This window comes from Carya illinoinensis, chromosome 16 (assembly GCF_018687715.1).
Source record: "Carya illinoinensis cultivar Pawnee chromosome 16, C.illinoinensisPawnee_v1, whole genome shotgun sequence".
Taxonomy (NCBI): Eukaryota; Viridiplantae; Streptophyta; class Magnoliopsida; order Fagales; family Juglandaceae; genus Carya; species Carya illinoinensis.
Genome location: NC_056767.1, coordinates 4,530,067 through 4,540,281, shown reverse-complemented (window position 1 = coordinate 4,540,281; position 10,215 = coordinate 4,530,067). Strand labels below are relative to the sequence as shown.

At 38.4% G+C, this 10,215-nt stretch overlaps 1 protein-coding gene across 1 annotated transcript; it reads right to left on the bottom strand.

The window, feature by feature from the left end:
• Window positions 1-276: 276 nt before the first annotated feature.
• On the bottom strand, window positions 277-1,047 carry LOC122298719. Its single transcript, XM_043108587.1, has one exon. The coding sequence runs from the start codon at window positions 1,045-1,047 to the stop codon at window positions 277-279; it is 771 nt and encodes a 256-aa protein (XP_042964521.1).
• Window positions 1,048-10,215: the final 9,168 nt, after the last annotated feature.

Genomic DNA, 10,215 nt, shown 5'->3' with positions numbered 1-10,215 from the left:
TCCTTTAATAAATTAAGGGACCCCCACAAACTCTTCTATATTTTAGAAGGTCTATTACTAAGCTTTGCTTTTAACAGTTTTGAATTTTTTAAATACTTATCTTTAAGCACTTTGGCAGCAACTGAGTTAGGCATAGTTATGACCCTCCAACATTGTTTTGCAAGGAGAGCCTTATTGAAACACTGAAGCTCCCTGAACCAACCCCCCTTTAGACTTTGCAGCCCCCATCTTAGCCCAGCTCCTCCATTGTATCTTATTTCCATTTTGCTGAGAGCCCTACCAGAACTTGTCCATTAAGGCAGCAATTTCTTTATAAAGTTTAATCGAGAGCTTAAAAACATTCATGTGATATGTGGGTATCGCCTGTATCACAGCCTTCAGCAAAACTTCTTTACCAGCTGGGGAAAGGAAAAGGTTCTTCCAGTTGCTGATTTTATTCCAAACCCTATCCTTAATTCCTCTGAAAGTATTATATTGGGACTTTCCAACCATTATCGTCAACCCTAAATATTTCTCACAATTGTTTTGCATTCCAGCCCCTATATCCTTCCTTATCCTTCTCTTTATATCATCCCTAACATTTGTGCTAAAAAACAAGGATGTTTTCTGCCTATTTAAACATTGTCCTGATGCCTTCTCATAGATCTCAAGTAACTGCTTTATCTTTAACCATTCCTGCCAAGAAGCTTGACCAAACACAACACAGTCATATGCAAATAGCAAATGTGTCACCCTTATCCCCCCTCTAGCCACTAAAACCCCTCTTAAAACTTTTTGCCTTTCAGCCTGATTAATAAGAGAACTCAAGCTCTCAACACAAAGAAGAAAGAGATAGGGAGATAATGAGTCTCCTTGCCTCAAGCCTCGAGAAGGGACAAAAGAATTACTTGCCTTTCCATTTACCAGTATAGCATAGGAAACAGATTGTACACACTCCATAATGAGATCCACCCACCTTCCCCCAAAGCCCAATTTAACCATTACTGCTCTCAAGAAGTCCCATTCAACCGTATCATATGCATTTGAGATATCTAGCTTTAAAGCCATGCTTCATTTTTTCCCCTTATGCTTCACTTTCATTGAATATACAATTTTATAGGCTGCCACTATGTTATTTGTAATAAGCCTGCCAGGTATGAATGCGCTTTGGTTTGATGATATAATCTAATCGAGCACTCCCTTCAATCTATTTTCTAGAATCTTTGCAATGATTTTATACAACACATTGCAAAGACTAATTGGCCTAAAATCCCCACTGTTTTTGGCTCCTTTACCTTAGGAATCAAGACCACATGCGTAGATTGCATATCCTCAAATTGCCTTCTTCCCTCAGCACACTCAACACTGCTTCTGTCACCTTCTCCCCCACCACTTTCCAATAGGATTGATAGAAGGCTGCCCCAAAACCATTTGGGCCTGGTGATTTCATAGGCCCTATTTGATTTACAGCAACTTCCACCTCTTCTCTGGTAAAATCTCTCTGCAACTCTTCATTCATCTCAGCTATTAGTCCATTATCCATTGCAGAAAGACACAGCTCAATATCCTCCCTTGAGGGGTAAGTAGACTTATACACCGACTGGTAATGATTGTAGAAAGCCCCTTCTAAATCCTTCTGTTCGTCCCATACCCTCCCATCCGTATCTATCACCCTTTCAATCTGATTTCTCATTCTTCTCTGAGATGCACATGCATGAAAAAATTTAGTGTTTTTATCACCAAGTTTATACCAATTCTTTTTTGCCCCCTGTCTCCATTTTATATCCTTTTGAGCTAGTAAATTCCCTGCCTGTTGTTGAAGCTCCATAATAATCTCTACTTTTTCTGGTCCCTCTTCTACTTGTAACTTCTTTATTTCCCCTGTCAACCTATTGATTTCCTTCCCTCTCTCTCTATCTTTTATTCTGGCCCACTTCTTCAATCTGCCACTACATGATTGTAATAGGAGTTGTACCCCACTCAATGGCTCTGCTACACCCCCTTGATTAACCCATCCTTCCCTTATCACCTCCTCACATTCCACATCTTTAACCCATGCAGCCTCAAACCTGAAACTGCTCTCCTTCCTAATAGCTCCATCATGGGTACCAAAAGTCTTAAGTAAAATAGGGTTATGGTCAGAACTAAGAGCTGTCAACCCCTCCACTCTCACTTTTTTGAAGATGTTTTTCCATTCTGGATTGGCAACAAATCTATCCAGTCTCTCTTTGGTGAAAGTACTGTCCATGTGCTTATTACTCCATGTGTAGGGACATCCCACATAGCCTAAGTCAGCAAACCTTTTTTCTTCCAGCACCTCCCGAAACTGCCTCATCCCTTTTTCCTCTCTTTGCTTCCCCCCCTCCCCCCAAAAAAAAAATTTCTCAGGCTTGAAACAAAATCTCATTAAAATCCCCAGCTACACACCAAGCCTCACCAGCCTTTGGTTCCAGAACATTTAGTAAATCCCAAGACAAACTCCTCCTTGAAGCCTTAGGATGGCCATAGAAACTAGTAAAATACCATTCTTTTTTCCTTTCCTCTTTTATTTTACTACTTATATGCCATTAAGAATAACTTAAGATTTCAAGCTCCATATTTCTACCCCAAAACTGTGCTAGTCCCCGTTTTAATCCCCTAGGTTCCACTACTAAACACCATTCCATATCCAACCTACCCTTTAAAGCTTCCACCCTTCCCGCCTTTATTTTTATTTCTATAAGAAACACCAAACTGGGCTTATTATTCTTTACCATACGACAAAGGTCTTGAACTGTATGAGAATTGTCCAACCCTCGACAGTTCCAACTTAGACAACTCATAATGATTGGCGGGGCTTACTTGCAGCCTTCGCAAAACTTTGATTTCATATAACTCCATGCTATCTCCATTCTTTTTTTTTTTTAATTCCCTCTTCACTCTCCTTTTCTACCCCACCCTCGTACCCTCTTTTGGCAATGATAGAACTGAACCCCCCTCTATTGCCCAAACCTCTAGCTTTCCATTTCCAACTCCCCTTCTTCCCCTTTTCCTTCTCCACTATCCCCCTCACATCCCCCCCCCCCCATATCCTTGCTCCATTTGACTAGTCTCATCCATGCTCACCCTACTAAGCTGGCCTTCATTAACTAACAAATTTAAGGACAATTCATGCACATCAGAATCCCCTTCCCTCACCTCCTCTTCCTCCATTCCCAAAACTGACTCCCCTCCTCTCTTCTCTATACCATCCCTTCCCAGCTCACTCAATGTTTTCCCTGAAACCACATTCATAGACCCCTCACCCTCCTCATTATTATTAAAACTACCCCGATTCCCTTCTTCTTCCTCTTCCCCCTCACTCACTGACTCAGCTCGCCCATTCCCAATCTGTTTAGCTCTCAGCCAAGAGCCATATTGTCCAGACCCTCCTTTGGCCTGCATACACCCCTTCTCTCCATGAACTATACAGCCACATGTCAAGCAAATTCTTGGTAACTTCTCGTATTGGAAAGGTATCCACAACTTCTCACCTTGTACATTCACTGTCCTTCCTCTCGCTAACTGCTTCCTAATATCCAGTTCTATATTCACCCTCAGGAATTTACCCCACGCAACTTCCCCATCTTACACTTCCACCTCATTTACTTTCCCAATGGATTCCCCCAATCGCACTCCCATATCCCGATTCATATAGTCAAGCGGTGGATTAGTCATCTGAATCCAAAAATTTTGTTTGAAAAAATCCACCATTTGAATCTAGGCCTTACCTATGTATGGCATTAACGCAAATAGGTGGTTGTCAAACAACCATGGGCAGCCCCTCAACACTTTCATCTTATCCTTTCTATTTACCAAGGAAATCACAAAACAATTTGATCCAAGTTCACGAATAGTTAGAGGCTTACTCACCTTCCAGATCTTTTCCATGTTGATTATGATGATTTCACCTCCAATCTTTCGCTCAGCAAACACCTTCCCGAGTATGTTTCTTTCCCCCAACTTCTTAAGTTCTACATTATCCCTCATCGGGACTTCGATTGGCTCTCACCCTTCCTCATTCAACGTCAAATTCCCCCATAAATCTTCGAGCCCCTCCATCGACCCTCTCTGTTTACCCAGGGCAAACAAGATACTCACACAATTCCCTCACCAGTGTGAAAGAAGCAGATTTCCTCCACCTTGGCCTTTACACTCTTTTCGCTTTCAGGAAGACGAAGAGAGAGAAACGGTTAGAGGAGACTGATAATTGTGAAATTAGTAGCTTAAAAGCTCAAAATGGAAACAAGAAGTATACAAATTTAAAGAAATAATGAATAAAAGAGCACCTTGAATTCTGCTCTTAAATCAACATAAAAGAATTGGGTAATTAATATATGGAAAACTCTATTTCCATCGAGGATACCGACCACCGGAATTTTGTATCGAATTGTTTTTTATTTTGATTTTGATTTTTACTTAATGGTAAATGAAGTGTTTTTTTAATGAATTTGTGATTTTTTAAATGTTTAAGAAGTTTTAAAAAATGTTTGTAAAAAAAAAAGATTTATATGTTCAGTATTAACGTTAATACAAGAAAAAGCAGTTTTTGCTACAAAAAATGGAAGGGGTAAGTGTTATGTCTAAATAGACTAAATCGTGTCTGGGTATTAAACTGCTTTCATTAAATTGAGAAAATAGACAAAATTCTAGTCATACTTTAAAAGATATTATGTCTATGGACTGATGTCTTTTGGTTTAATGTTCTAGGCTGATTGAAGCAAAATGAATCATTGCAAGATGGTTGAGAAGAACCTCGGGAAGAAGTTCAATGACTTTCACTTCAACTTCATAAAATATACTTGGGTTGTGTAACACACAACGAGGCATTAGTAAAATCAACCTTGTTGTTGGAATGGGATATATGGAGAAAGGTATGTAGGAGATGAGGTAGTGAAAAATTCAAGATAACAAGTGACGTGTAAAAGTTTGAAAATATAAGACAGCTTTAGATTTGATGCAATTTATTGGAAAGTAATATGTGTGAGTATTGCTAACATTGTCTTTATAAAAATTGCAAAAAATATCCAATCAAAATAAGGCCAATAGGAAAAGGCAGTGTGTAAACTACACAGCAAACAAAAAGTCATTTGTGAGGTTAATACAAGAGATGGTAAGATTATTGTGATTTTCAAGTCTAAGCTCATTGGTTAGTGCTAGTGTGTAAACAAAAGAACGTCCTTAATATTCATGTATATAATTGAAGGGTCCGAGCCCATCAAACTTGGTAAACTTCTATTAAAAAAAAAAAAAAAGATGGTCAAAGAAGAAATGGGTATTTGTCACTCCTATGATAGAAACACTCTATGTGCGTGCTCTCTAACTTACCAACTTTGTACTGTGTTGTTCCATTCATAGATAACTAAATAAAGAGTTTAGTTATTTCCCCTAATTATGAATGATATAAAATATATTTTTGCATCTAAATACGATGATTGAAAATTTAGATGAGATAGGGCCTGAGCATGGATGAGGCTGCAAATATTATATTTAGAGATGTGCTAGGACACAAATCTGATTATGCAAGAGGACTTGGTGCTTCAGTTATACCTGAGCCTAGATCAACATATATGTCGGCAAAAGTTGAGCACCTAGCCCAAGAAAATGAGAAATATAAAAATGAGGTAATGATGTACAAGACTCAATTGGATGACTTGAAAATGGATGTACATCAATTATTGGTTTGGCAAAAATTGTATGACTAGAGGATGAACCTATCTGGCTTGTCATATGAAAGAGTGTCTAATACAGACACTCTAGGAAATATTTAGGTGGATGGGCTTCTAAATTGGGATTTTTTGATATTTTGCTACCTTTTGCTAGCAGACATATTTTGTTTATTAGTTGTATAGTAAATGGTGTAGGATTTCGACATTAGTTATACTTGCTGGATGTTGCTTAGTGGAACTATAAAAAGTCTTGGGCTACAATATTTTGGTGGGATTGCAACAAATAAAGGTTACGAGAAAACTTTGTAAGTATGCTTTAAAACCCATGTCTTGTCTGCAATGGTTAAAAGAGTTGTTCATTGTATTCTATAAGATTAGTTATGATGCTGGTGATATTAAAACCCTACAAGTTGAAAGATGTATACTAGGTACAAAGAAATGTTTGATAATTTTTCTTGTAATAGACTATAGGTAGAGATTTATGTTGAATATGCATGTAAAGTTTAAGAGATTTAATCCTCTGTTGTCATTTGAATAACTTGGCTAGTATTAGAAGTCATTGTGAAGTTTTGCATTATATTAGGAGATTTTTTAATTAGGTCTAACAATATTTCTTCACAAGAACATGTCATTGGGCCACTCTTTGAGAGTATTTATGTAAACTTAAAAAATAATACTGTCTATCAAATGGGATTTATGGTGGGGTCAACAAGATTTTTTTTTTAATGAAGAGTTAGGTTTGGCTTGTCCTTACAGGGAATCTTTTCACCAGATTGGTGTTTTCTTTTGTTTATCATTGATAAATTAGTCCTTGCGTGCATACATAATTATCTGGCTTAAGAAAACTAACTGGTAGCACTATTTCCATATCTGTGGTGTATGTGGAAGAAACAAAAAGGGTATGAAGATATCGTTTCCCAAAATTTTGTGCTCAGGTGGTAATTTCCACCATTTATTCCCATGTTTTTGGATAGGCTATATACTTGGTGTGTGCTTGAAAATGTAGTTTTCATATGATAGGGCTGAAAATTTAATTTTCTCACCGTACAGATGGTTGAGTTTTGACCATTGATAATCTAATTTGAGTTTGGTTTAGGGTTGATATGTTCCCCTCCCGGAGATCATGCATCAAAATTTTTATGTTTGTACATTGATAAACACAAAAGGGTAATCGACATTGAGCTGGAACTAAACTCGAAAAATTCATGCCATTGCCTAATGCATCTTCTGCCTTCCAATGAAATATGGATGACTTGTAGATTTTTTAATGAATTTTTGGAGGCTTTTGCTTATTATAATTTATATCTTCTTGACATTTATAACTTGACAATGTGGTATTGCCATACAATATTTCTTCAAATTTAAGATTTTGTATAAATTATGCAGGGGAAAGAAAAACGTTCATTAATGTAGGATAGTGTTCAACTTTTAGTGAAACAACATTATCCTGTAGTAGAGGTAATTGTTGCAAACAACCAACTAGGTGACCTCGTAACATTTTAAGACCAAATGTAGCCACTTACGATAATTATTTGGGAGATGTGTATCTATTCTTGATTCTTGGGACTGTGATACAATAGATTTTGATCATCATTCCAGCTTCCATCAAGATGCAGTGAATGGGTATAGATGTGGTAATTTAGACACACATACTAAGTGAGTGTTATGATATCCAGCCAACTTCAACAACTTATGAAACCCAATTTGTGAATTACTATATTCTTGTTCAATGCATGAATTAGGGATTACAACTTCGTCAAATTATTTTTTGGCCATCGTTACAGGTTAATTTTTGTTTTGTTTGTGCATGCAATGATAGGCATAAGTTTAATTTTTGTTTGAATCTTTGTAATTTGTAGGTAGACATCATAATTACTTCAAGCACATCAATAATTGTTTGAATCTCTATATTTGGCATGTAGACATAAGCTCTCAAATGTTGATATCAACCAAGTGAAAACTTTCCTTCTACGTGAAAACTTGCTCTGCTAGGGTTCTCCTAACCTTGGCTGCATGGCGGCCGTTGATGGCCAGCCTCCCACGGCTGGGCCTCCTTGGTCGTTTGTCGAACTCGTCTCGGCAATGCCACAACCTTTACCAGAGATTGTTATTCCTTTTCGTTAACCAAAAGCCATGGACGGAGAGTTGTTTTTCTCTTTTTCAATGGAGGAGATTGAATGAACCGCCGAACCATTTTGGTATTCAATGGTTCTAAAATTTATGTGGCAGCGACCATCATTAGACTCCATTAGAGCATTCATATCAAGTCATTGGGGCCTGTCTAGCGTTCCTATAGTTTCTGCTATGTACCGACCTAGACATGCTTTTATACGTATGGCCAACGAGAATGATTTCAACAAGGCAATGTCAAGAGAGTCATGTGATATAGATGGAGTTCCTTATTGCCCCTTTTCATGGAAACCAGACTTTGACGAGGACTTTGAATCCCCGACAGTCCCGGTATAGGTGTTTCTGCTGGGTCTTCCACCAAACTTTTATCATGCATCCATGCTGAAAATGCTCACAGTGTCGATAGGGAGATTTATACGATGTGATAATTCGACGAAATGCGCGACTCAAACTGACGGGGCTAGGGTCTTAGGAGTGGATTCTTCCAAAGAACCGATCTCTCATTTCTGGATTGGTCAGCCTGGGATGCCTCGGAGCAGGAAGCAGATGGTTGAATTTGAGACATTACCCGCTTACTGTTCTTCTTGCCATTATCAAGGACATAACCAGCGCACCTGTAGAAAAGGTAAGGAGCAGATTAACAAGCCGTATGGTGGAAAAATATGGGTTATCAAAGGAGATAAAAATGACGTAAAAAAAGATCATGATACTGGTAATAATGCCAAGCATGCTCCAGTGAATGCAGAAAAAAGTTCGGTCCTATTTGAAGGTGCAGTGATGGAAGACTCAAGGGTAGATGATTTGTAAGAGAATCTGGATGCTGTGGTGGTTGCGGTTGGAGGCGTTACTGCTGATCCCGAATCGAAGGATGGCCTGGAAAATATGGAGGCGTCGTGTTCAGGAACAAAGGAGATGCATGATTTGGGTATGATGATGACTACTGTGACCAATGGGTCTCAAGATAATGGGCCCGAAAATGGCTTGCCGTTGTCTGGGCAAAGGGAAATATCATGTGCGGTGCTGGTGTTAGGCCAAGATGAGCAGATGAAGGAGCAAGATACAGGAGTTGGAGTCCTATAGTCAATCTGGACCTGGAGGAGAATCGGCCCATCTTGAATTAGAATGTGCAAATGGCTTTGATAGAGGACCAGGTTGGTGTTAATTTAGAAAATGCTAGTAATGTTAACAATGCGGGTGGTGTTGAAAATGCATTGGGGAATGAGTCCCCAGCTGTGCATGAATCTAAAATGGTTTTGACAGGGGCAGTTTGGTGTGGTTAATAATGTTGTTTATGTTGAAAATGAATTGAGGGAAGAATCCCAATCCGATCTTGAACTTGAAAGAGATAGGATGTATGAAGACTTGAAAAAAGATTATACTACATATTCGGATGGACCTAACAACAAGGGTGGTATGTTACAAAAAATGAGCTCTACTAGGGTGGTTATCCGCCCATCCAAATTTAATTTATGATTAGTCCGATTATTTTTTGGAATATTAGGGGAGTTGGCGCTTCTCATATGCATTTGAAAAAACTCATAAAAAAGTTTAAGCCTAATATATTAGCTTTGGCTGAGCCATTTTTGTTGGAGGAGAAAATTCCAAAATTTTTGGGAAGGTTTAGTTGTGACTCTTTTGTTACCAATGAAATGCACGCGGGAAAATATGGTTGTTGTGGAACTCTGTCATCTCTGTTCAGTGGATTGCTGGATCTAACCAATTCCTTTCGATTAAAGTAGTAGAGAATGGGCATACTTATGTTTTGACCATTGTCTATGCTAAGTGCAATCAATTACAACGGAAGTTGCTCTAGGAGGAGTTAGTTGATAATGGCATTGGAGATCTTCCTTGGATTATTTGTGGTGATTTCAGTATTATTATAGATGATTCAAAAAGGAGAGGCGGTCATCCCTGACATTTTGAGGCAATGGAAGATTTCAACATGTGGATTCAAACTTGCGGCATACTAGACATGGCTTATAAAGGCTCTCGTATGACTTGGTGCAACGGTCAAAGCGGTTTGGCTCCCAATTGGGCAATGTTAGATAGATGTTTTATTGACTCTAACTTTCTTAATCTGTTTCCAAATGTGTTTTACTAGGTTTTAGCTCGAACTACCTCAGATCATTCCCCTTTGGTGATTCAAACAAGTGAGGATCTTTTTAGGTATGACACTAGTCCTTTTCATTTTCAGCACATGTGGACCGATCATGAGGATTTTCTTCGTATGATTGGGGGAGGGGTGTGGCAACAAGAGGCTTTTGGTTCGAGTCTTCAAAAGCTCTCTTATAAAATGAAACGGGTTAAAGTGGCCTTAAGGGATTGGAATAATAATGTTTTTGGGAGGACTAATACCATCATAAATGATTTAGAACATCACATTGAATGGTTAGAGAATCGTCTTCAAGCTAGCTTTTCT

What these genes read in the sequence shown, in the direction of transcription:
- LOC122298719 (XM_043108587.1), bottom strand. Translation starts at nt 1,047, where the DNA reads ATGGCTTTAAAGCTAGATATCTCAAATGCATATGATACGGTTGAATGG.